Source organism: Micromys minutus (assembly GCF_963924665.1).
Source record: "Micromys minutus genome assembly, chromosome: 12".
Taxonomy (NCBI): Eukaryota; Metazoa; Chordata; class Mammalia; order Rodentia; family Muridae; genus Micromys; species Micromys minutus.
In genome coordinates this window covers 13,755,889-13,782,587 of record NC_137981.1, presented here as the reverse complement: position 1 = coordinate 13,782,587, position 26,699 = coordinate 13,755,889, and the positions used below count along the sequence as shown (strand labels likewise).

Below are 26,699 nucleotides of genomic sequence, written 5' to 3'. Positions count from 1 at the left end.
TAGAGTTGCGTGGGACAGCTCTGTTGAGGGAAGCAACCTGCCTGTTAGACATGCTGGTAAGTTTACTATCCCTGACAAACAGGTTGTTGCTGTTGCTTTGGGGAGGAACCTGAGGGAAGAGGAGATTGTAAGAGGTAAAGGAATAGTTGGAAACTGAAGATACTGATAAGAAACAAGTTCAATGCTCAAGGGTTTGGGAAGTAGCCCAGAGTACCTACCTAATGTATATTAGGTTCTGGATTCGAGCCTTCAAAGAAAATGAAAATTTCAATGCTTGGATAAAGGGTGTGTGTAAAAAGTCCAAAGGTGATACCAAGAAGCATACTGTAAGTAATTTTTCTTATTGGAGGAATGAAAACAGGTCAAGCAAGTATCTTTCAGGCATCAACCCAGGCCCACCAACTATGCATGGCTACATACTGCTGGTGGTTCATGGCGGGGGGAAGCCTGTCTTGAGCCTAGGTTACAGCAAGGACATGAAAGGCTCTGTATTTTTCTGGAAAGTTTGGAGGATGGTGGAACACCCACCAGAGACTTCATGGAGGGTCCAGAAGAGTGCAGGTCCTGGTATGGTTGGTAATTATGATTATCTTCACAGGTCTTTCTTCAATGGCTGCTATATTCAGGTCTCTTCCATGGGCCTTTAGGGGATATCTGTGTACACCAGTCCCTCTCTCAGCAAGAAGTTTCAGCAAAGGAGCAGTTGAGAAGCGAACCCTTGCTGGCAAAGTGGCTGTGATCACTGGGTCCACAAAAGGGTGAGTGACTGGAATTATCTGACTGGCTCATGACCAGGAGATGTTGCTATGGTTTCCATGCATACACACATCTGGTGCATCCCAACTTCCCCCTCCCCCCCAAGTCCCCGGTCCCTGCCAACCATCAGTCAGGTCTGGTATTTTACTCTGTATCTCAACATCTTTCCCTAAAATATCTCATTTCTGAACCCCACGGAGAGCACAGAGTCCAAACGTATTCTCTTACCACTGTTGGCAAGGCAGTCCCTCAATAATCGAAATTTTTACCACCACAACAGCACATCTGCCTCCCTGTCTTTCATATCAACATGGCCACAGTCTTTTGAATCTTCTGCTAAGAGATAAAAGCCTGATACCTATTGGGCCTCAGACTCAGAGGTCTCATCGACATCACACAGCAAATGGCACCAGAATTGCACAGGTGTCTTGCCACCAGCTCAGAATACTCTATGAACCTTCACATTGGTTCCCACAGCCCCCACCCAGTTCTACTTGTCCTCTGGCTCCTGTATCGATATGCACTTTATGAGTTCTTGCCACCCCCAGATAAAGGGACACCATTATCTCTTGATCCTTTATGGTCTTAGCATCACCAATATATTTAGAACTGTTTAGACTCACCAGAGAAAACAAAGGAGCTAGACTTTCCAGACCCCTGTGATGTCTTACATCTTTCTGTGTGCTCCCAGTTCTCAGTATTCATAACATATAAAACACATTTAAAAAATTCTCAGCTATCCAGATAGTTTCAACAGGATGCTAGGCACATGCCTCCTTTCTCTTCCGTGATCGTAGCTGCTTAACCAGTACCAGTCAAGAGTCTTCAGACCTCCTCAGTGACAGCATATCCCGAGGGTAGCACATTCTCCAGGAGAGACATTTCAAAGTTGCCGAGCAGAGGGCAGACCGGGAGAGACTGTCAATGCTGAGTAGTTAAGATGGTAGGCTCAATTGCCAACAAGGGTACAACTCTTCTGACGGAACATAACTTTTCAAAGTCCTTTCTAATAAAATCATAAAAACATAGTCATTTATATGATATACCGATCACGCATAAATCTGAGACTGGAATGAGCAGATTCTGAATGACTGGCATGTGGCACCCGTCTCCCCAACCTCCCGATATCTCTTGCCTGCTACTGAAGACTTGGAAGCCACTTCTGGGCAACATGAGGGAAACAATTGGCACAGTCATCAGGGTCTGTCTGGGAGCAAGACAGAGAGAGAACCCATCACCACCATCTCTTCTGCCAACAGGATCGGCTTTGCCATCGCCAGGCGTCTGGCCCAGGACGGAGCACATGTTGTCATCAGCAGCCGGAAACAGGAACATGTGGATGAAGCGTTGACCACATTGAAGGAGGAGGGGCTGAGTGCGACAGGCACCGTGTGCCATGTGGGGAAGGCTGAGGACCGCCAGCACCTTGTGACCACAGTAAGGAGCCACAGGCTGGGGCAGATGAAAAGACATGGGTCTAACTGGGATCTCTGGGTCTGTGCATGAAGGCCCTCCCACATTCTCAGGATACCGAGATGTGACTAAAAGATTTCCTGGCAGGTATGAACAGCTGTGTTGCTCATACTAAGATGCCTAGAACCTCCTAGGGGCCAGAGTTATCAAATCCCCAAGGGATCTGCCTTCACAATAATGTCTGAGCAGTGTAGCCCTGGCCCAGCACAGAATGTATTGCTAGTCCATTAGACTAGGCACCGAAATAGGAACTCCAGGATAAGCTCCTGCTGTAGCCACCCGGGAAGAAGTGAGTTGTAAGATGGCATCTGAAGGAACATGGAATGGATCAGAAGAAAGAGCAGAGAGGGAATTAACTAGAAACTGAAGAGCTGAGATCAAAGGTCTGGAGAGGTGGGACCCAGGGACCAATGAGATGTCATACAGGGCAGAAACCATATGCATCCCAGGAGGCAAGAAACAACAATTTATTCAGTTTCTGTCAGGATCCAGCTCTGGCCTGGCCCAGCCCCAGGATGGCCGGTTAGCACTGGTTCAGTTGGCTGTTGTCACAGTACCTGACAGAAACAAGTTAAATAAAGGGTTATCCTGGTTTGTGGTTTCACTCCATCATGGGTATGGAAGTTTGTGGCCAAGTCTGTTCCCATCAGAGTACATCAGCATGCAGAAAACGTGGCAGGTACCATGGGCTGGGGGTAACCTTCAAAGGATTGCCTTCAGAGACCCTCAGCCAGCTAGGTACTGCCTCCTAAAGATCCACAGCCTCCCCAAACAGTGCAATAGATGGGGAACAAACATTCAAAATATGAACCTGTGGAGATATTTCAAATTCAAAACATAGCGGTGATTTTCTTTGGGTCTTTACAGTTCTTTACCCCATTTCTTCACCTGCATGCCTGATCATTTGCTCTGCAGGCCCTGAAGCATTCTGGGGGCATTGACTTCCTTGTGTGTGTGGCAGGAGTCAATCCTCTGGTAGGAAGCACCCTGGGAGCCAGTGAACAGATCTGGGACAAGGTGAGGAGAGTACCTTACACACCCTAAATTGTGTAGATATCTACTCACGACCGTAAGGATGCATGTGCCCATACCAAGCCTGAGTTTCTATGTAGCTGTGTCAACATTGGCTTATGGGGTTTACCTGAGTCAGACCCAGGTTCTACCAGGTTCCAGCAGCCTCTGTGTTGAAATTACTTATGCTGACCACTGCTACTAAGTCCTGAGATGCCAGAAAAAAATAATTTCTGGGTCTGTCTATGGAAGAGTTGCTCTGACTCAGGTGTGTAAAACCGTTATGACCTGGATTAATTAGCATCTCTGTGAATCCTTTAGTCTGGCTGCTCAGAGGAGCAGCTCATCTGACCAGAGATATAGCTGACAGATGGGACTCTTCCACAGTTCCACCATCCCAGCTGGAAGCCACTGGGTACTCAGGGAGCTTTTGCTGCCTCTGCAAACTCTATCCCTGTTATCCTGAACAGGCCACCAAGCCTCATCATGTCTGAGATGTCCCCAGTAGCAAGGAACGGACCCCTGATATCAATGCACCATTCCCTTCTTGTGGGCTACCTGTTCTCTTGGTAGACTTTGTTTTTGTGTTCCATGGTCCCCCTTGACCCACCTTCCAGTCCCTCCGCTTCACCTTCCAACCACATCCAGGCTTTTCCGATTCTTTCCTTTTATAGATGATCAGGGTTTGAGTCCCAACACTTCAAAAATGCTTAACCCAACCTAACCCAACCAAAATATTATCCCAGACAGTTAGTATATGAATGAGCAACACCGATCCGGGATCCCAACACTTCCTGAGGTTGGCTAGGAGCTAAGTACAGACTCCTTTTCTCTTATCCACACTCTTCCTTCCAGTCAGTAACTAATAACTCACTTCTTCACCTTTACTCCACCACGTTTCCTCAGCCTCTTGTCTGGAAGGCAGTAGTGGAGGTTGTGTGGGGGTTGACAATGAGAAGGCCCTTAGGCCACACAGTGAGGTAATTCAGAGGCCTCAGAAGCATGTGTGCCCTCAGACAAACTCTCACCCTCACACATAGTAAAGGAACTCGGTGTCTCAGCTTCCTGCTATACTATGGAGTTTCGTGGGCCCCAGACAGTGGTGTCCTTTTGTCCAGCACCAAGTCTGTATTATTTGGGATTTTAGATCCTGGATGTAAATGTGAAGTCCCCAGCTCTGTTGCTAAGCCAGTTGCTGCCCCACATGGAGAATAGAGGGTAAGTATGTAGGGGAGCTGGTGGGGGGGGGGTCACATATGTTAATTTTTACGAACAGGAAATTCTTGAGTAGAGGCTCAGGTAGTTGAAGATATATTGGTGTGGTGTGTGTGTGTGCGTGCGTGTGTGTGTGTGTGTTTGTGACAGGTGTCTCTTTTGAGACTAATCTTGTTTCTAGACCTGATGTTTTTCCCAAGGACATGACTGTGTGATGAAGAAACATTTTTGGACAAGGCTTGCCTTCCCTGTCCTTAAAAGGACCTTTCCTGGGCCCTATGCCATTCATCTCAGGGGCTATTGGGACCTTCCTTTTTGTGACATCTCTAATGATGAAGGGTTCAGAGCGAAGTAGTCTGGGGTCCACATCTCTCACTCTCTCACTCTTGCCTTCCATTGTAGGCCACCTTACCTGTTTCTCTCCTGGTCAGAGGTACCACGAACGCCCTCCTCTGACCTTCACAGCCTGGTCCTTCTGTGTATCCTGTGGTTTGCACAGGGGTAGTCAAGACTTGGGACTCCTTGGTGACCTGTTGATTCCACAGAGGTCCAAATGACACTTGAACATTATTCGAGCTTTGTCATCTGGGTGTGCTACCTCAGTTTGGAAACCCTGTCTAAGAGACACCACCCTGGCTGTATTTATTGGGTGGCAGTGACTTTAATGCCCATTCATTTAGATGTCTCATATCTCAAAGTTTTAGAGAGTTGCCCAGCCTTTTAGATTTTCACTGTGAACTCTGAACTGGTTTTTTCCTGTGGGAAAGCACAATTCCCAGCCTCTAATTTCACTCTGTGTCCCTTTCTCCTCAAGGGGAGGCTGCGTTGTTCTAGTGTCCTCCGGATCGGCTTATTTACCGATTCCAGTGAGTATGAGTATCGTCGGCTAAGCTGGGTGAGGACCAGCTGCCTTGATTTCTTGTGAGACCTTGTGATGGGGTGTCAGGGAACTGACAGTTGATGCTGGATAAAATAGAAGTAAACGATGTAGCTCCAGGATGGCACGGTGAACACTCTAGTTCACACACTATGGTCTCATTTTACCTTCAAGGGGCAAAGATCTGCCATTTGTCTGTAAGTGATGCTAGTTTGCCTTCCAGCCAGGATAGAGCCTGGAATCTCCTAATTCTAGCGTTCTCACCGACTTTTCAGAAGGACAGTGCGACACTCTCTATGTCAAGCTTGGATATGCATGACAGTAACTTGATAACATAGATAAGAACTACTGAAAAAAGTACTGTGGGGGTGGTGAGGCACAAGGGAGAGAGCCTGTGTTCAGGCCTACAGCCAGTACATCTCTGTAGTCTGCAGTGCAGAGACAACCTTCTGGGAAGACCCTTTCCTACCATATTGACTCTTTGCTTCTCAGAAACTGGGTGCCTACAACACCAGCAAGACAGCTCTGTTGGGTCTCTGCAAGTCTCTGGCTGTGGAACTGGCTCCAAAAGGCATCAGAGTGAACTGCCTAGTGCCAGGGATTATCAAGACTGACTTCAGCCTACCGGTGAGCATGGCACACACCTTCCAATGTCAATCCCGTCCTCCTACATCATCCACAGACCTTCTGGTCCCTTTTTGGGCCAGGCTTCCATCTGAGTGGATGTCCTCAGCGAGAGCCCAGGGTCAGTCTTTGGGCAGCAGCTTCTTACTTCTCTGCAGGTGGATGAGGGTCTCTTTCTTCTTTGAGGAGACTGGTGTTCATCCTGTCCTCCTTGGAGGTATGGGTCAGCCACGATGCTATTTCCCTCAACTGCCCTCTGCTTGACATTGGTTCTGAAATCTCTTTCTAGGAGAAAACAATGCCGAACTTGATCAGTGACTTGAATAAAATCTACGGAGTGCAGCGGTAGGCCGGGCCTGGGGCGTGGGGGCGTCAGCGCTCTATGCCTCTTTCTAGGGAGAATTATTTTTCAATATGAAAAGACCTCATTCCTGCTGCTGTTCTGCTGGCTGCTTCCCCTTTCTTGAGTCCTGGGTTGGGGGCAGGAGGGCAGGTTTTTGTCAGCCACTGTCACCTGCCATTTGGGTTGATGATGGCTAGGTGTCCCTCAAGGACTGCAGAAGCCCAGCTCAGAGCCATCAGTGTTTTCTGTGACCTTATCTCTTCTCTTCTTCAGGTTAGGGGAGCCAGAAGACTGTGCTGGGATTGTATCCTTCCTGTGCTCCTCAGATGCCAGCTACATCACTGGGGAGAATATCGTGGTGGCTGGCTTCTCCCCTAAACTGTGAAGAGACAGCATGGGGTTGAAGTCCTCAAGTGGAAGACTCATGGCTTGTTGGGAAATATGTAGGTGTAGAAATGTGCTTGTGCTCCAGGTCATATAGGGATATTTACATAAATGTTGTGAAGGAAGGCAGGTGTTTAAAGATTTCATTCGGAATAAATTTGTTTGGACACTCCTGGACACGTTCCTGTTTGCCTCTTGACATACTGTCCTCCTGACCCAGACATACCATCCTTGGGTTATTGTCTTTTCTTACTACTGCCCCTCATCACGAATACTCCTTTTTAAAAATCTCTCCCTCTCTCCCCTCATTCCTTTTCTATGAAATTAGAAATCAGACGGGAGCCTTTCCATCTGCTTTTCCAGGCTTACCCTTTCCTTGGTGCTGACTCTATGGCCTGGAAAAATTTGTAGGGATACTTCAAGTCCTTTGACATACGACTTACAGGTGAGTTTGATCAATTGGAGGCAGACTGGGAGTCAGGCCAGGATGAGGTCAGAGAATGTATTTCTCAGACTCCCTTGTCTGTTTGCCATAACTGGGTTATTCTGTCTGCCAAAGGAAACTTTTGTCAGGTGGCCAGGTAAATTTCCATAATTTCTTATGTATTCCTTCTGGCCTAGATGTGGTGATAGCTCTTTATCTTGTTCAGTACTAACTAAATATTAGCCGTTCATTTGTAAAGACTGTAGAGATCATCTTAATATTTTCTTTTTACGTCACATTTACATTGTATAGTGATCAAATCAAGGCAGTGTGTGACTCTTCCAGGGAAGATGTAAAAAATTATTCATTCTCTTTAGATGGGACACCAATTACAGGTCAAAGGGGCAATTCATTGCAAATTTAGCAAGGTAAACCATTGAGTTTACTGAGGTTACTTACAGGAGCACTGCTTTGTCAAAGGCCGGTGCATCGTCCCACTGTGGGTGATGACTCTTTGAAGATGCATCCCACTTTGCAGGCTGCTCAAAGTCTCCTCTCCATAGCAATTGTTACCGCTTATGAAGCTTCAGGGAGGAACTTTGTGAAACTTGTAATTCTTTGAACTTCCTGAGTCATGCAAGTTGTATGAATTCCCCTCCCCCCTCCAGCAGGAAGTGTTTCATTTGGGAAGAAATGAATACACAACACCAGATGATGAACATCTCCTTGCCTCAAACATTTATTATTTCATTGTCGTGAAAGCATCCAAAATACTTTCTTCTAGCAACTTTCAAATAGCGCAGTGTAACCAGCTGTTGCTATACTATAGCACAACAGAATAACAAATTTTATTCCTTTTATCTAACTCCAACTTAATCCTCGCGGGCAAGACAATCTTATTTCCTACTCTCCTACTTTTCTAGCTCCTAGAAAACATTATTCTATTCTCTGATTTTATGAAGTGAAGTATTTCAGATTGTACACAGAGTGAATTGCATAGTATTTGTCTCTTTAAAAATCAATTAATTTCTTCTCCTCCCCTATTTCTCTTCAGAAAAGGAGAGGCCTCCCATGGATATAAACCAGCTGTAATATATCATGTTGTAGTAACATCAGGCACATATCCAACTGAGGCTAGATGAGGCAGTCTAGTATTGGAAAAGAGTCCAAAGACAGGCAGGAGAGTCAGAGACAGCCAGCTTCTGTCCCCACTGTTAGGAGTCCTACACAAAGACCAAGCTACACAACCTCATGTATTATCCATATGCAGAGGGCCTAGGTCCATCTGTTGAATGCTCTCTGGTTGGCAGTTCAGTTCTCCCGTTCTTATGTAGGATGCCCCAGACTTTTACAAATGTTTGGCTGTGAGTCTCTGCATTTGTTTCTATCAGTTGCTGGGTGAAGCCTCTCATGATGGTTGTGCCAGGCTCCTGTCTGCAAGATAGAAGAAGATAATTAACAGTGCCAAATGTGGGCTCCCTCTCATTGCATGGGTTTCAAGCTGGACCAGTCAGTCATTGGTTGGCCATTCCCTCAATTTCTGCTCCATCTTTACCCCTGCCCACCGTAGACAGTGCAAACTGTAAGTCATAGGTTTTGTGGCTAGTTTGGTGTCCCAATCACTCCAGTGGAAGTCTTTACTGGTTACAGGAGATAGCTGGTCCAGGGTTCATATCCCCATTGCTAAGAATCATAGCTAGGGTCACCCTCATAGGTTACTGGGAGTTTCCATTGTTCTAGGTTTCTAACTCACCTTAGAGAAGCTCCCTGACCCCAATTCTACTCTTTCCCTCTGTTTTCCCTGCACCTGATCCTTCTGTTCCCATCCCTACCCCCTCCCTAGTCTATCACCCCCGATATTTATTTTATCTTACCCTCTCATTGATATTTATGTGTCTACCCACATTGATCCCTCCTTGCTATTTAACTTCCTTAGCTCTGTGGATTGTAGCATGGTTTTTCTTTCTTTTACAGCTAATATCCACTTATAAGAGAGTACATTCTGTGTTTGTCTTTCTGGGTCTGGGTTGCCTCAATCAGAATGATATTTTTTAGTTCTATCTATTTGCCTGCAAGTTTCATAATGTCATTGTTTTTAATAGCTGAGTACTATTCCACTGTGTAGATGCACCACATTTTCTTTATTCATTCTTCAGTTGAGGGATACTAGGTTGTTTCTAGTTTCTGGCTATTATGAATAATGCTGCTATGAATATAGTAACTTTTTTGTTTTTGGGTATATGCCCAGGAGTGGTATCACTGGGTCTTGATCTATTTGCAGTTTTCTGAGAAACTGCCAAATCAATTTCCAAAGCAGCTGTACAAGTTTGCATTCCTACCATCAATGGATGAGCTGTTCCCCTTGCTCTACATCCTTACCACTATGAACTGTTGCTTGAATTTTTTATCTCAGTCATTCTGATGGGTATAAGTTGGAATCTCAGAGTTGATTTGACTTGCATTTCCCTGATGGCTAAGAATATTGAATATGTCTTCAAGTGTTTCTCTTGACAGAGATTCCTCTCTTAAGATCTTTTCCCACTCTATAGGCTGCCATTTTGTCTCTTTGATGGTGTCCTTTGCCTTATAGAAGCTTTTTTATTTTATGAGGTCCTATTTATTAATTGTTGGTCTTAGTACCTGAGCTTTTGGTATTCTGTTCAGGACATTGTCTCCTGTGCCAATGTATTCAAAGCTCTTCCCACTTTCTCTTTGAATCTGGTTTTATGTCAAGTCCACTTGGATTTGACTTTTGTGTAGAGTTATAGATATGGATCTTTTTGCATTTTTCTACATGTAGACATAAAGTTAGAGCAGCACCATTTGTTTAAGATGCTTTCTTTTTCCATTGTATATTTTTGGCTTCTTTGTCAAAAACCAAGTGTCCATTGGAGTGTCAATTTACTTCTACATCTTTGATTCTGTTCCATTAGCTAGCCTGCCTGTTTTTATATCAATACCACACAGTTTTTTATTGCAATTACTCTGTAGTACAGTTTGAAATCAGGGATGGTAATACCTCCAGAAGTTCTTTTATTGTTAGGATTGTTTTACTTACTCTGAGTTTTTGTTTTTCCATATGAAGATTTTTCAAGTTCAGTCGAGAATTGTACTAGAATTTTGATGGGAATTGCATTAAATCTGTAGGTTACTTTTGGTAGATGACTATTTTTACTATATTATTCCTACTGATCCACAAGCATGAGAGATCTTTCTACCTTCTGATATCTTCAATTTCTTTCTTCAAAGACTTGAAGTTCCTTTCATACAGGTCTCTCACTTGCTTGATTAGAGTTACACTAAGATATTTATACCATTGTGGCTATAGTGACAGGTGTTACTTCCCTAGTTTCTCAGTCCGTCTATCATTTGTATATAGAGGGCTGCTGACTTATTTTAATCTTGTCTCAAGTTTATTTGTAAAAACAGCACAGGACACTGGTCATCTGCAATAGTGTGTAGGTGGTGTGTCACAGCAGTCTGTCTGTCTTCACTTTGGCAGGAACCTTCTCTATGGGGCATTCACAGAGACCTGAGTACCTTGGGGAGCCTGAGATGTAGCTGAAGCCTGGGCCTTAGCTGGAGCTGTGGCCTCTGCCTTGGTGTGAACCTTGGGCCTTGGTTGGCAGAGCCTATGACCCTTGGCCATGTAGCTTTGAATCTACTTCCCAAGCTTGGGGTGAGCAATGAAAGCCAGATGGCTGAGTTTGTGTCTGGGGCCCTTTGGCATCTTGGATTTGATGGCCTTAGGCTTCACAAGAGCCTTGATAACCTCTGTGTATACACTCACTGTCTTTGTATTATTGGCCTGCATCTTCTTCACGCTTTTTCTTGTGCTTCCTGGCAAAGTACTTGTTCCCCAGGAACTAGAAGTCAACCATCTTAAGACATTAGTATCTTTGTGACCAGGCTGTTATTTTTGTGCCATTTTCAGGACTGGTTGTATGTGGTATGGTTCTTGGACTTGGCCATGTCTGCCTGGTAACACAGGCTTTCTTGATTTTTTTAAAGTTAATTTTGTATCCAGACATTTCACGGAGGTGTTTATCAGCTGCAGAAGTTCCCTGGTAGAATTTTGGGATCACTTATATATATTATCATATCATCAGTATATAAGATAATTTGACTTCTTCCTTCCCAGTTTATATCCTCTTTGTCTCCTTTTGTCATCTTATTGCTCTAGCTAAAACCTTAAGTACTATATTGAGTAGATGGTGAAGAACGAACAACCTTGTCTTGTCCCTGATATTAGTGGAATTGCTTAATGTTTCTCTCCATTTAATTTGATATTGGTTATCAGCTCACTGTATATTGCCTTTATTTAGCTATATGTCTTATATCCCTGATCTCTCCAAGATGCATTTGGGCATCTGAGTTTGGGGATGATTATAGGTCTGGGTGATGGTTTCTGTGTTTGTCGCTGTTGGTTGTGTGTTTTGTTCCTTGGTTTCTGTCTCGTCTTTGTTCTTCTGGGCTCTGTGGCCTAGATTTATGGTGGCCTGCTGAGCCTCTGAACCACTAGGGAATCCCTGACCAGGTTAAGGGCTTGACTTCTGGCAACTTGTTTGGTTTTTGGTGCAGCAGGGGTCTCTGTTCTTCTGATTGGTGTGGCCTATGCCTGAGCAGCTGGACTCTGCTGGAATTAGGAAAGGGAGCCTGTCCAGGAATGGGGCTGAGGTGGGGAGGGCCTTGGGGATCTGAGTCTAGGGAGTGGCACAGTTCACCTGGCAAGGGCTCACTCACCTGTCCTTTAGACTGGTGTGGCTTGCACCTAAAATGATTGCAGTCACTGAGCTAGGATTTTAAAGAGCTGAACCCCCTGTGACTGAGATCAGTGTCCTTAGAAAAGAGGACGGAGAGTTCCGTCTGGCTTATTCCACTTCCCGACATGAATGGACACAGAATTTGTCCTCTCTGATGACCATAGCAACAAGGTGCTATCTTGGGATCAGAGAGTGAGCTCTTTTCAGACATTGAATTGGCCGCTGCCTGGACCTCGAATCTTCAACATTGCATATCTATGGGAGAATTTCTATTATTCACAACATTTCCAAAAGAAGATCTTTTTACCTTAATCAAATAACGGTTTTCTTCCCCCCCTGCTCCTGCTCTGGAGAGGCTTCTCTCTCATCTTGAAGTCTAACACCTGTCAGCCATTCTTTCTATTAATGCTACTCCAGCTCCACCAGTGACAAAAGCAAAACAGAGCCCATGGCCTTCTACATCAGGCACCATAGGTCCCAACAAACTGTTCAGCCGTGCAAACAACCAGGGACCTTTTGATGCTATCTTTTCGCTTGGGACTGTGTTATTAGCTCTAGACCCCTTACCTGGAGCAGTCATTCTGTTCATTTTTTTTTTTCTTCCTAGCATCTGAGAGAGCAAAGGTGCTCCCTATTGGCTTCTTCCTTAGTACCCATGTTCCTCTGCTCTATTTGGTGATGGGAGCAAGTTGACAGCCATGGAAGCACCACTTCTTCCCTGGATTGGAAGCTCTTGGATGCCATTTTTCTCCTGAATCAGGAAGGATCCTTGGGTTCCCAGAGCTTCCTGATGACTTTTGTTGTTGTTTTCTAGACTCTCTGTTTTCTTATAGTGTACAAAACTTCTTTTACTCTATACCAGAAAAGGTGCTTGAAATTTGGAAGTAGGCAGAAGAGAGAACAGGGCGTTTATATTGTGGTGTTGGGACTGACTTTCTAATTCTCTGGGCAAGGTGTGTGTTGTTTGGAGATGCATCCTCTGTACCAGGACAGATGGCCCCTAAGATTATGTTCGCTTTGTTTTTAAGCTGGACTTCAACCAGTTTTGGGTCTGATCTCACAATTTCATTCTAACATTCTCTATAACGACTTAGCCTTCCAATGTTTTAAAACTGGTTATAACATCCTTTTGGTTCACTCCCTAACGAATGAGTCAACAAAAACTGTGACGCCAGCAGGTTATATGTGTGTATGCAGTATATGATGTCATCTTTTGGAAAATTACAGCTTAATGTTGTTTTATCACATGCAGGAGCAAACGCAAATTGATGCTAAAGTCTTGCAGTAGATTAATTTTTTTATTAATTATGCTGTTAATCTTCATCCTTCCCACTGTTCGCTTTTCATACAAGAAGGTATTAATCCTTCCATTTTTAAATAAGAAGACTCTCCTACAGTCCCTTACCATTCTACAGGTGCCACACAATATTCTATTTCTCTGACAATGTCATTTAAAAAGTTGCCTCAGACCAAACATTTCAGGTTGTACATGAGAAACATCAGGAATGTGTCAAGTCGATGTTGGATAGGTGCGAAAGTTTCACACCTGGGATTTTTTATTTTTTACTGACAACTCTACTGCAAAATTCTGACCTCTGCTAGGCTCAGTCAGGATCTCCACTAGCCTTTCACATCAGCCAGCTTAATGAGCTCTCAGAGTAAGCGAATACTTCCAGCTGCTACAATTCTGCCTAGACTTTCTCTACTGTCACCATAGAAACAAACCTCTCGCTTTTGTAGGAGAAATCATATTATATTGAAGAAGACTTCATAGTACAGTTAATGAGCTGGCCTGCGAACATAGCAGGACTTGAAGGAGGAAGGAACGGGGTGATGGTGGGTACATCATAGCGTGAATAGAGAGGCATAGTGGCATCGTGCTGTTAGAGCCCGACTCTGGCTGGACACTCCCAGAAGGGCGATGGCGGGAGATTGAGCAGAGTATTTACCAATAGTTTTTTTGGTTTCTGAGGAATCAGCAAGGGGTCTTTTCAGTTTGGCATCATAAATCCAAGAAGGAACTGATTCTGAGTGTCAAACATCATGGGAAAGTGGGCCCTCATTTGAAAATCAAATTTCCAAACCACAGGAGGTTGAGAAGTCATAGGTACAAGGGAATGCATTGGCTGATAAAGACAGATCAGTAGGAGAAGGTAAACATGTTTAATGACATGGGTGTGGGGGAATGGACTGACAAGAGACAAGTCAACTGTATTTTTCTGATGTCTCAGAATTCTGCTTTGACCTTTTCCACTTCCTTTTGTGACAAAGACTGTCTAAGAAACAATAAGGGGCCAAAGGGAAAAACTCGGGCAGAAGTCATAAGGAATGTAAAAGGTGAGGAGTTATAACCTATAAACATGTCTAGATACTGGGTCGACAACCATCAAACTAGGCTTTGCAGGGAAGTAAAAGCATCCTCAACTTCAGACACCATGACATTCTTAGCTGTGTCCTGACATGAAAAAATAAGATTGTTCTTGACAGATCACCTGAATCAAAAAAAAAAAAAATCTATGTGGAGCATGTGGAGATGGCACAGGGATAAGAGCGTGTGCTGCTCTTGCAGAAGATTGGAGCTCAGTTCTCAGGGCTGACATCAGATGCTCACGCGCTTGTAACTTTAGCTCAGAGGATCTGATACCCTCTTCTGGACTTCCCTTGGCACCCACACTCATGTGTACACACTCCCTACATATACATAAAATCTTTCTTTTATTACTTTATAATAAAATTATTTTTATAAAACAATCTATGTAACTGTATACAACAGCCCCTGGACTCACTAATAAGCCCACTTAAAAATGCCTGTTAAATGAGACACTAAGGAAACCCATGCTCCCTCTTGAGTGCGGGCTTTCACAGTAAGGAAGCTTTGCTTGTTATTCTTGGCTTTGTCTCAAGTATACATTCTTTCTCTGATGGTGACAATATCCTGAAGATAGCACTCACATGTCTTGTTCTGATAGTCTGGTTTGTTTCTGTCTCTGAGACCTCCCCAGTCTCCCACCAGGCACACTGTTACTTTCTGTTATGTCAATCACTAGTGATGGGTGTATGGTTTAAGGTACAAATACAACCTGGTTAGTGTGCTCACTGTTCCTTGTATGAATCTGATCTCAGAAATGATCACTTGATACTGGATAACAGGTTTGGCTTGTCCCTGGGTGTAACTCAGCACTCATTAGTTCTTGCTTAGGAGTGGGGTCCTATGACATTTCCCTTCCCATAATAGCATGTCTGTCAGAACATGGTCCAAAGGTGAAGTTGTGTGAACCGAATTCTGAGTGCTTTCAAGACTCCAAGAAACAAGGCAAGAGTTTGGCGACCTCAGTGCTTTCAAAAGCATTGAATCATTCTTGAAATGTGCTTTCATGACCCTCCTAGGTGTAGCAGATAGGAATAAGTTTCAGATTATTTATCACAACTAATATTGTTATTTGTTTGTATGCCTCTATGAAAAAGCATGTTTTTGCCACATGGAGCTTGTCCCTGTGACTATACACTTTACTCATGGTACTCCTCTCAATCCCCAGAGTACAAATTGTCTGATGCTCTGAATAAAGGTGGCTATTTCATGGGCACCTCATTTATTGGTTTCATTTTTCTCCCAGACCCCACCGCCTCTAGAATAAATACACATTTGCTATTATTGACATTAACTACACATTATGGAAGCAAAAACAGAACACAAACACTTGAAAATGTCTTTTTAAAATGCCAACTTTTCAGAGGTTCTCCAGTATCTACAGTTTCTCACTACAGTCAGCTCAAAATAATCTTCAAGCCAAAGAGGCATGTTTTGGGGTGATATATACTAGTTTTAGATTTGAGATCCTAAGCTCATGACAAGGAAATTAAATGGGCCAATAGTATGTGGGAAAGCCTAACTTCCCCACTACCACTGCTGCTCATCATATTGATAGAGATAATGCTTTCTAGTGGTGGGGGATATAATGAGAGTGTTCATATCTTTCTGGTAGAAGCTGAAACACACAGTGTCTTAGGAAATCAATTTGGCATTATGAATGAAAACCTTTAATCTATTCAGTCCAAGATTATCTACTTATGTCTTTCTAAAAAAATAATTTTTAAAGGTACAGTGTCATAAAATACAAACATCAGAAATAGCCTAAATGCTTATATAAATTATCAGAAAAAAATATCAGAAAAAAGCATATATTTTTAGATAAATATATGGCCTTCCCCAGTCTCCTGTGAGTCTACTGACTTTACCTGGAACATGCTGTCCTCTTGGTTGTCTCTTATTGGGTGAGACTGATGGCGTGTTATGATAATCTTATTTGCTGGACTCTCTCTGGAATATTCTTCCCTCAGACATCTTCAAGTTGTTAACTTTACTTTGTCTCTGTTACTTTTCTATTGCTGTGAATACACACCACAATTAAAGAAACTTATAAAAGAAAGCATTTAATTGGGGCCTTGCTTACATTTTCCATAGGGTGAGTATGGTCATGAGCATCAGAAGGCAGCTATGGCCCTGAAGCATAGCTGAGAGCTCACATCTTATTGGTAAGTTGGAGGCAGAGAGCAAGACTGAACTTGCCATGGTTTTCTGAAATCTCAAAGCTCAACCTTAGTGACACACCTTCTCCAACAAGGCCACACCTCCTAATCCTTACCAAACAGTTCTATAAACTGGGGTTCAAACATTCAAACTTATAAACCTGTGAGACCATTCTCATTCAAACTGCCACTACCTCATCCAAGTCCTTATTCAAATGTAATTATTACACTGACCCTTTTCTAAAGCTGTATGTCTTGGCTATATTCCTTTTCTTGCCTTCATTTTTCTTTTTGGTGCTTAGCACTGTTTAACATTCTATGAAAGACCTCAATTTCAAGGCAATCTATCTATAAAGTTCATCATTGTCTAGTATCTTTGAAAAAGATTTTAAAATTTAAAGTTCAATTAAATGCTACATTTCATTGAACTGCAAGTTATTGCATGTTTCTAAAAATAAGAGAGAAAGAAGGGCCTGTCATTCAAATAAGATTAAAAAGGGTACACTCAGAGGCTGCCAAGATGGTTCATTGGGTAGAGGTGCTTGCTGCCAAGCCTGGTGGCCTAAGTTCAATCCCTAGGACTCATTAAAGTGTTCTAATGTCTACTAAACTTTTATGGGTCTTGATTTTCAGTGAAATGTCAAGGGAGACAGATGAGTTCTGATGTTTTCTCAGCCTCAGAGACAGCCCTCTCATAAACTGAGCCAACATCAAATGGTCTGCTAAAGAGGTCTGGTCTCTAGAAGGGACTCTTTTACCATACCACTCCAAGAATTTCTGGAGTTTCCAGGGAGGGCCGAGAACTTCTCTCCAGTGGGCAGGACTGCAGACAGCCATACTGGGTGACTAATATGTTTACTTCCTCACCCAGAGAAGAGTGTCCTGCTCCCCCTGTTTGGGGTGACAGCTGCTACTCATTGACCTTTCTTTCCTTTGCTATATGACTCTGACTCAGGTTGCTCATATTTTCCTTCCTCACTAGTCTCTGTTGTGGGATGGGTTGCATGCATTATCCAGGCATAGGCTTCATACTCATAAAGTAAAAAGGCTTGAGATGGAAATGGGTTGGATGCCATAGTGACATCACACTTTGTTGTTCCTTTTTCAGAACTTGTAAGCAGAGTTGTGTCATATTCAGTGGATTAGTCTGGCACTTTAAGTAGAAAGTGTGCTGAAGACCTAAGGGATGGAATGCAGTAGATATATTCTCTCTCTGCGAAGCCTTATTTATTTTATTATCATGTGTATAAGTGTTGTATTAGACAGGGTTCTCAAGAGTAACAGAATATATAAAATGAATCTCTGTCGATCTCCCCTGTACACACTACCCCACACCCATACAGGGGATGTATTAGAATGAGTTATTGGCGGTGCTTCAGCTAAACAAGCAACGGTTGACTGTGAGTGGAAAGTCCAGGAATCCAGCAGTTGCTCAGGATGGTTACAGCTGATCTTCAGTATATCCTGGAATTCCAAAGATGTCAACTCTAGTGCCAGTGAAGAAATGGACTGCGTAGGGAGGCAAAAGCAAACAGACAATGGGCAAAAGCTTTTCCTTCCATGTCCTTATATAACTTTCCAGAAGAAGGTTGGCCCAGATTAGGGGTAGGGTCTTCCCACCACAAAAATATCTGGATTAAAGGGGTGTCTTCTACCCCAAAAATCCAGATTAAAAGCTCCCTTTTCACTTCAAATTAAGCAAAAGCTCCTCACGGGTGTGCCCCCATTTCGAGATTTTGGTTAATTCTGGATGCCATGTTGAAAAATAAGAGCAGCCAGCCACCTTGGGTGTTTTGTCTACAGGGGTGTTTATCCACAATGTGTTTCTGTTTATCATGTTGGTGGAAGCCAGAAGAGGGATTGGATCCTGGATTGAAACTGCAGATGGTCGTGTGTAAGAGGTGGGAGGTGCTGGGAGTCCAACTTGGGTGCCCTGGAAAAGTAGCCAACACTTTTCTCTCAACTTTATTGGATATTCTCTGTATTTACATTTCAAATGTCATACACTCACTCCTACTCCCCTCCCTCCTCCCCCTCAACTTGATTCTATGAAGTTGCTCCCTCTCCCAATCACCCTCTCCACCTCAGTGCCTTGGCTGTTGATGATGTTGTTCTTCCCATGAGGTTGCAAACCTTTCAGCTCCTTCAGTCCTTTCTCTAGCTCTTTCATTGGGCTCCATGTGTTCAGTCTGATGGTTAGCTGCAAACATCCTCATCTGTATCTATATGACTTTGGGAGAGCCTCTGAGGAGACATTCATATCTGGTTCCTGCCAGTAAACTCTTCTTAGCATCAGCAATAGTGTTGAGTTTGGTGGCTGCATATGGGGTGGTTCTCCAGGAGAGGCAGTCTGTAGAATTTTTCTTCAATCCCTGCTCCTCTATTTGACTTTGCATTTCCTCCCCTGTTTTGTTCTCCCTTCTAAGAAGGACTGAGGAATCCACATTCTGCTTTTCCTTCTTTTTGAGTTTTATAAGCTTTGTGGATTGTTTCTTGGGTATTCTGAACTTTTTTGTGGGGAGGGGCTAGTATCTACTTATAAGTGAGTGCATACCATGAGTGCTCTTTTGTGACGAGGTTACATCACTCAGGATGATAGCTTCAATCTTCATCCATTTTCCCACAAATTTCATGAACTCATTATTTTTAACAGCTGAGTAGTAGTACTCCATTGTGTATATGTACCACAATTTCTGTATCCATTCCTCTGTTGAAGGACATCTGGGTTTTTTCCAGTTTCTAGCTGGAAAATACCATAAATAATATGAACATGGTAGAGTATGTGTCCTTGTTAGATGTTGGTGCTACTTTGGGGTATATATCCAGGAGTGGTATAGCTGGGTCCTCAGGTTGTATGATGTCCAATTTTCTGAGGAATTGCCAGACTGATCTCCAGAGTGGTTGTACGAGTTTACAATCCCACCAACAGTGGAGGAGTGTTTCTCTTTCTCCACATCCTCGCCAGTATCTGCTGTCACCTGAGTTTTTTATCTTAGCTACTCTGAGTGGTATGAGGTGGAATCTTAGGGTTGTTTTGATTTGCATTTCCCTGATGACTAGGAATGTTGAGCATTTTTTAGGTGCTTCTCAACCACTCGATATTCCTCAGTTGAGAAATCTCTGAGTAGCTCTGTACCCCATTTTTAATCGGATTATTTGATTCTGTAGAGTCTAACTTCCTGAGTTCTTTGTATATATTGGATACTAGCCCTCTATTAGATGTAGAATTGGAAAAAATCTTTTCCCAATCTATTGGTTGCCATTTTTGTCTTTTTGATAGTGTTCTTGGCCTTATAGAAGCTTTGCAATTTCATGAGGTCCCATTTGTCGATTCTTGATCTTAGAGCATAAGCCATTGGTTTTCTGTTCAGGAAAATTTCCCCTGTGCCTATGTGTTCTAAGCTCCCCCCCACTTTCTGTTCTATTAGTTTCAGTGTACCTGGTTTTATGTGAAGGTCTTTGATCTACTTGCACTTGAGTTTTGTACAAGGAGATAAGAAGAGATTGATTTGCATTCTTCTGTATGCTGACTGCCAGTTGAACCAGCACCATTTGTTGAAGAGGCTGTCCATTTTCCACTGAATGTTTTTAGCTCCTTTCTCAAAGATCAAGTGGCCATAGGTGTGTGGGTTCATTTCTGGGTCTTTGATTCTATTCCATTTATCTACCTGCCTATCTCTGTACCAATACCAAGCAGTTTTTATCATAATTGATCTGTAATACAGCTTGAGGTCAGGGATGGTGATGTCCCCAGAAGTTTTTTATTGTTGAGAATGGTTTTTGCTATCCTGGATTTTTTATTATTCCAAATGAATTTACAAATTGCTCTTTCTAACTCAGTGAAGAATTGATTTGGAATTTTGATGGGGATTGAATTAAATTTGTAGATTGCCTTAGGCAAGATGGCCATTTTTACAATATTGATCCTTCCAATCCATGAGCATGGGAAATCTTTCCATCTTCTAAGGTTTTCTTCAATTTCCTTCTTTGAAGACTTGAAGTTCTTGTCGTACAGATCTTAACTTTCTTGGTTAGAGTCACACCAAGGTATGTTATATTCTTTGTTAGCCAACACTCTTAGTTGCTGAGCCCCTAAAATCTCTTGATTTGAAGAACATTTTTCACTAACTCCATCTGATCATAGGTATTAATAAAAACATCTGCTTCACATCTTGGGTGCCTACTGAAATAGAGTTTAAATTCTTCATTCACTACCATGGGGTTGCTTCAGAAATAGGTCTCTAGCTTAGGATGAGCCAGTTCAACATCTTAGTAGATTCCTGTACTGGAGCCAAATTTTCCTCATTGTTTTAATCCTAAGATCCTTAAAATACTTAAAATTTAGATAACCGACTCACTTTTCCAGTCACCTTGCCCATTACCTGACAAGAAGCATCATCAGTTCGGTTTGTGATTTCAGAATGTATCTCATCATGACAGGGAAGGCATGTAAGCAAGATAGCCCCTGTCCCTGGAGGCAGGGGTGTAAGGCTTCTTGCATTATCTGACAAGGAAACAATGGGAGATGGATGTTGATGTTCTGTTTTTCTCTCTTGATCTGGGCTCCCAGCCTGTGGGATGGTGCCGCTCACATAAGTCTTCGGTTCTTCCTTACTCCCCTCTGGAAATGCCTTCACAGACACACTGAGATGTGTGAGCTCCTCAGGGATTCTAAATCCATTCACGATGAAGGTTGGTGATCACACTAATTACAAAAGAATGGACAAAGCAGACACTCAGCTTTAAACAAAATTAACTTTGAAAAGATTTGGACAAAGTAAAAGTCTCGTTTGGAGCCATCCCAGCTTTGAGAGATGTTTCTAAGTGGCTACAGGTCTGTGAGGGGCTGTGAAGAAAGAAACTCTGTTTTCTGTGCTGTCTGACTGTGCTACACAACAAACTCTGTCTTACTGAGTGCTCAGTCAGGCTGCTGGTTCTTACACCGATGGTTCCTGATGCTGAGCTCAACTGTGTGTTTAGCTGTCTCCACACAGAAGTCTCTGATGGATACTGCCTACTGCTGTCTTCTCTCGTGTCTGAAGATGATGTATCTTCCCAACTTCACTTTCATGGACTTCTTCTTTAAGCTTAACATTGTTTATGGCTTTTGTCTTTCATTGATTTTTTTTTTGAGAGGTACTCTTCTTTTTTTGTTGTTTCTGCTAGTCTCTTGTCTTAGTTTCTGAGCCCATGTATATCTCTAAAATGGTTAGCTCCCAGCGGTGTGATCTTGGCTCTCCCACAGTCTTAATCTACTGATATCCCCCTTGAGTGACTTTCTTCTTCTCCATGTTTCCTTCTGTTGCTATTTATGCACTGATTTCCTCAAGATTTGTCTGCAATGTATGTCTGCAAAGGCTAAAAGAAGCTGTTGAATCCCTGGAACTACAGTTATAGGCACTTGTGAGCTACCACGTGAGTATTGGGAATTGAACCCATCTCTTCTGGAATGAGAGCCACTGCTCTTTTTATTTATTTATTTATTTTACAAATTGAACAACTTTATTAAAAAAAAAGATAAATGTACAGATTTTAAGCATTTTTTGCATAAAAGTACACGAATACATTTTTGTCAGTACTTGATTTTTTTTAAAGGTTTGATAGTATGCATTAAAATCTTACTAGTTACAATGAGCATAATGTACATGTAAAACAAGATGCAACCTGGAAATAGTCAAAGTTTTCTTGGTGTGCAAAGATTAAACATAACGATTTTTCATTTGTTTTTTTTTTTTTGGCCTTTGTTTTTCTTGAACTTCATATAGTCTGTGAGTTGTTTCTGGTTTGTTCAGAGCTTTCTGTGGTTAGTATCCAATAAGCAGTGACTGCGTATTATGTCTGTTCTTTTGTGACTGGGTTACCTCACTCAGGATGATATTCTCTAGATGCATCCATTTTCTTAAGAATTTCATAAAGTCATTGTTTCTGGTAGCTGAGTAATATCACCGAACCACCTCTCCAGCCCAGATGTGATTTTCTGGAAGGAAGAGACCTTATATCATTTCTGCAATGTATTACTATTGTCTTACTTAGGGGCTTTATTGTGATGATAAACATTATGATTGCTTCCATAGACTGGAGCCGAAGGCAAGCCTGTAAGGCATTTTTTAAATTAGTGATTGATAGAGGAGGGTTCATTCCCAGTGATGCCACTCCTTGACTGGCAGTCCTGGGTTCTATAGGAAAGCAGGCTGGTCAAGCCATAAAAAGCAAAACAGTAATTGACACTCCTCAGGCTTATCCTCTGCCTCCAGGTTTTTTTCCCTATTTGAGCAACATTTTCATTTAAAACCCCATTTGTATTGTAACTGTGTTCATTTTTCAGTTCTGTGAAAGGAATTGAAAAGAACAGAGCTTCCAGTCCACAGAGGGCTGGCTCTAATGCTGTGGGCCTGTGCAGTGGCAAGATACTGAGGTGGGCAGAACATGCAGAAAAAATTCGAGTCCTTACTTCACAGATGTCAGGAAGAAGGGAGGGGCCAAGAGAGAGCAAGGGGAGGGGGCAAGAGAGGGCAAGGGAGGGGCCAGAGAGAACTCTTCTTTAGACTCTTAACTTTCCCACCACTTTTCAAGAACACCAAATTAATAATTCATCCATGGATTAACCCATTGATGACATCAAAAACCCTTGTGATCCAAGCACAAAACCCCATCTCTGGATACTGATGCATTGAGTCCCAACCCTTCAACACAGGAGCCTTTTGGGGGTGCATTTTCATATCCAAGACATGACGGTATTAAGATATTAAAGCTAAGAAACCTGAGTTTTGAGTCCTGCAACTTGTTTTTCTGACTGTAGTGGGCTTAAAATTCAAAGCACGTAATTGTAAGAGTCATAACACTTCCTGTTTTTCATATTTCTCTGATTTATTCATTTTTGTCTAACTCCTGTCCTTTAGACCCCCCCCCCCAATAAAATGTTCTTTTCAAGATGGTTTGGACTCCACTCCTTGAGACATTCTAGAAATAATTGTACGTAAGCACAAACAGGATTCACACATCAGTGAAACGAATAGAGCCAGGGGTCATTAGTTGGCTAGAGATTGCTCTCACTATTAAACCCCTCTCCTTTCTTCTCCAAACACACTCTTGGGACTGCATGTGGTACCAAAGTAACAGTTGTCCCTAATGCCACCAGCCTTAGCACTAGGATGGTCCTAGAGGGGGAGGAGCTTTTGTCATTTCGGAATAGCACTTCTGGGTCACGGCTTCTCCTGGTGGTCCACAGAGCAGCTCTCCAGCGGGATCCAGCAGCGCGGATTCAGCAGCGCGGGCCTTCTGTAGGGCTCTTCCTTGATATGAGTTGCTAGACGTTTCTGAGATGACTCTCTCTGACACCCAAGAAGGCGACTTTCCAGTAATTCTTCCTGGCATGGCAGATAGTGATTGATTATTATCTAAGGAGCCTCGAGAAGCTGGAAACTGCAGTAGCTTGGATCTAGAATGTCATCCCAACGCCTACATGACGCTGTAAGGGAAGATGAAGAAACGCTAAGAGATGGGAGATGGATGGGGATGGGGGATGGGGAATGAGTGGGTGGGAATTCTTCAGGTCAGTGTGGGAATGTGTTTGAAGAGGATTGCAAGACTCTGGTCTCCTCCCCTGCTACCCTACCTTCAACTCCATCCCACTTTTTTCTTTTAAAGTCTGGTCACAAGGGTTTTGCTCTGCCTCATGATGCCGCATCCCAGGCCCAAAGCAACTGGGACAAGTAAATTTGCACTAAAATTTCTCTGAAACTTTGGACCAAATAAGACTGACTCCTCTACCCCTCCCTCTCTCTCTCCCATCCCTTCCCCCTCCTCCTCCTCCTCCACCTCCCCTCCTGCTCCCCATCCCCCTCTTTCTCCTTAGTGCTGAGATTAAAGGCACACACCACTATGGCAGGCTAGAATTTTTTTATAGTGAAATTTGAATGTATGATTTCTCATTTTACTTTTCTTGTTGCTATGACAAAATACTCAAAAAAGAAAGAAAGAGAGAAAGAAAGAAAAGACAAAGAAAAAGAAAGCAACTTCAGAAAGAATGAGTTTTATGGCTCAAAGAAATTGTCCCTCACGGTGGGACATTTATGGTGGAAAGAGCTTTAGGTAGTGTTGTAGCTGCAGTTACGAAGCAGATAGAGATGTGCTGAATGCCAGCTCTCCTTTACTCTCCCAGGAGGCTTGTCTCCTACGGATGCTCAATCTTGGCAAGCTGCTATTATGAACCAGCCCCTTCCCCACCTTTTATGTTCTTTGCCCCACCTGCGTGCGCATGTATGAATCCAATGCAGGGTATCCTGGGCAAACACTTCACTACTGATCCATTCCAAGAAACCTTTCTCTTCCAAAAGAGATCATCTCAGGTATTTGCTACAATGGAAGGCTGACCAACATCATGACAACACCTTTAACAATACCCCTATCTATTCTGGGAAGATGATTTTATTCAGGGTTTGTTCCTTCCTCAGAATGGCAGGTGGTCTGTTTATCTTCTCTAGCTACTCCTCTTCCTCCCCCCTGATACCCGTTTTGGTTTTGCAAGACAGGACTTCTTTGCTTCTTTGTATAGCTCTGGCTGTCCTGGAACTTGCAGTGTAGACCTGGCTGGCCTTGAACTCACAAAGATCTGCCTGCCTCTGCCTCCTCAGTGCTGGGATTAAAGGCGTGTGCCACCACCCCCTAACTTTTCTCTTTTTCTTCTTTTCCTGTGTTTGTAAGAGTTCTGCAAAGCCAGGTAAGAGAGGGCCCCTCCCAATACATGGTGAGAGGACTTGGATCTTTCCAAATCTAATATCAGTAGCTGCTTTCTTTGTAGGCCAAACACATTAGGTTTGCATCTGTTTTCTGTAGGCCTGTGATCAACAAGAAAGTGGCTGTTCTTCAAAAAAGAAAATACCTTCAGAGAATTATTTGACAGAGGCATTGAATTCATTTTAAGATTTAGTTTTGTTTATATATATGTGTGTGTGTGTGTGTGTGTGTGTGTGTGTGTGTGTGTAAGTGGGGGTGGCCATGGAGGCTAATAGAAGATGTACTGGGATCCTTTATCAAAGGCACAGTTACAAGACTAAATTTCTGGATGTGGGTGCTAGCATTCAAGGATTCAAACTTGGGTCCTCTGTAAGGGCAACAAGTATTCGTAACCACAGAATCATTTCTTCAGTACAAATAATTCTTAAAGGTTTGAAACACTCCGTCAGCCTAGTACAGTGTATGAGCTTACGGTGGTCAGGGGATCAGGGGGCTCAGCTTCAAGTATGACACGGTGATCATGAACATATAATAAAGAAAATGTGGAGTGTTCTTCCATTCCTATCAATTTTAAGTGATCTTTGCCAGATATAACAACTTGACTGGCAGTTCAGTGACTGGGTTTTAAGCCTAATTACCTGCTACTAACAATCTGTATGGGAAAGAATGCTCATTTTCTACCTATCTTCTTGTATTCCCTTCCTTTCCCCTTCCCTTCTCTTTCCTTTCCTACCCTGTCCTATCTCATTCTATTGAGATGGGGCTTCTCTATGTAGCCCAGACTGGCATTAAATGCCTCATCTGCTTCAACTACTAAAGGATCAGGAGAGCATGTGTATCACTATTCTGGACACCTCGTAGGTTCTGAAATCTCCAGCAATAAAACTCAAGCCTCCCCTCAGGCTTCAGAATCTATGGACCCTGACTTGTTAAATTCTAAAATCATAACATTCTTGGAGGTCTGAGCTTTGCCTTTTTGTGAGCCAGGTTGGGTCACTGTTCCCAAGGATCATGCCTCCCAGGAAAGAGGGACTGTCCTTAATATCTCTGGGGACTCCTTGTGACCCCCCACCTTGTCAGTGTCCTGGAAGTGTGGGTGGAGGTTTTTCATAACAGGTTTACACTGCAGCAATCTTGCAGAAAGTGTATGGAAGACCAGGCATCACATAATTCACCCAACTGTTTGTGTGTAATTTGTGCAAATTCTAAGAACAGATTTTACTGGCCTTTATCACTAAAGTGCAGCATTTGCATGAACATTGCTGTTTGAAGATAAATACCACTTTGAAATCCTCTGTGGACATTTCAGAAGAAAGAGGATTTTTTAAAGCAAAAGTAATATTTTTTTCCCTTAGAGAAATTTAGTTAGAGAAGAATGAAAAGTCAAGAAAAAGCAAACCCTGGTAGAAATACAAATACTAGTAAAAATAGCCATAGGAAAAAAACTTTAAATGTTTTGGCAAATTTCATTTCAATTTTAGTGATTTCTACTTTTATCTTGCTTTTTTGGGAGGACTGGATAAAGAGTTTATTTTAGGTCACCCTTTCTCTCCTAAGTTGCTTTTG

At 42.9% G+C, this 26,699-nt stretch overlaps 1 protein-coding gene across 1 annotated transcript; it reads left to right on the top strand.

Annotated features, from left to right (window-relative positions):
• Positions 1 to 609: 609 nt before the first annotated feature.
• On the top strand, positions 610 to 6,684 carry DHRS2 (dehydrogenase/reductase 2; the record flags this gene model as incomplete). Its single annotated transcript, XM_080926650.1, has 8 exons — positions 610 to 758; positions 2,016 to 2,193; positions 3,145 to 3,246; positions 4,388 to 4,458; positions 5,270 to 5,321; positions 5,825 to 5,959; positions 6,246 to 6,301; positions 6,573 to 6,684. The coding sequence occupies 8 exons, from the start codon at positions 610 to 612 to the stop codon at positions 6,682 to 6,684; spliced, it is 855 nt and encodes a 284-aa protein (XP_080782776.1).
• Positions 6,685 to 26,699: the final 20,015 nt, after the last annotated feature.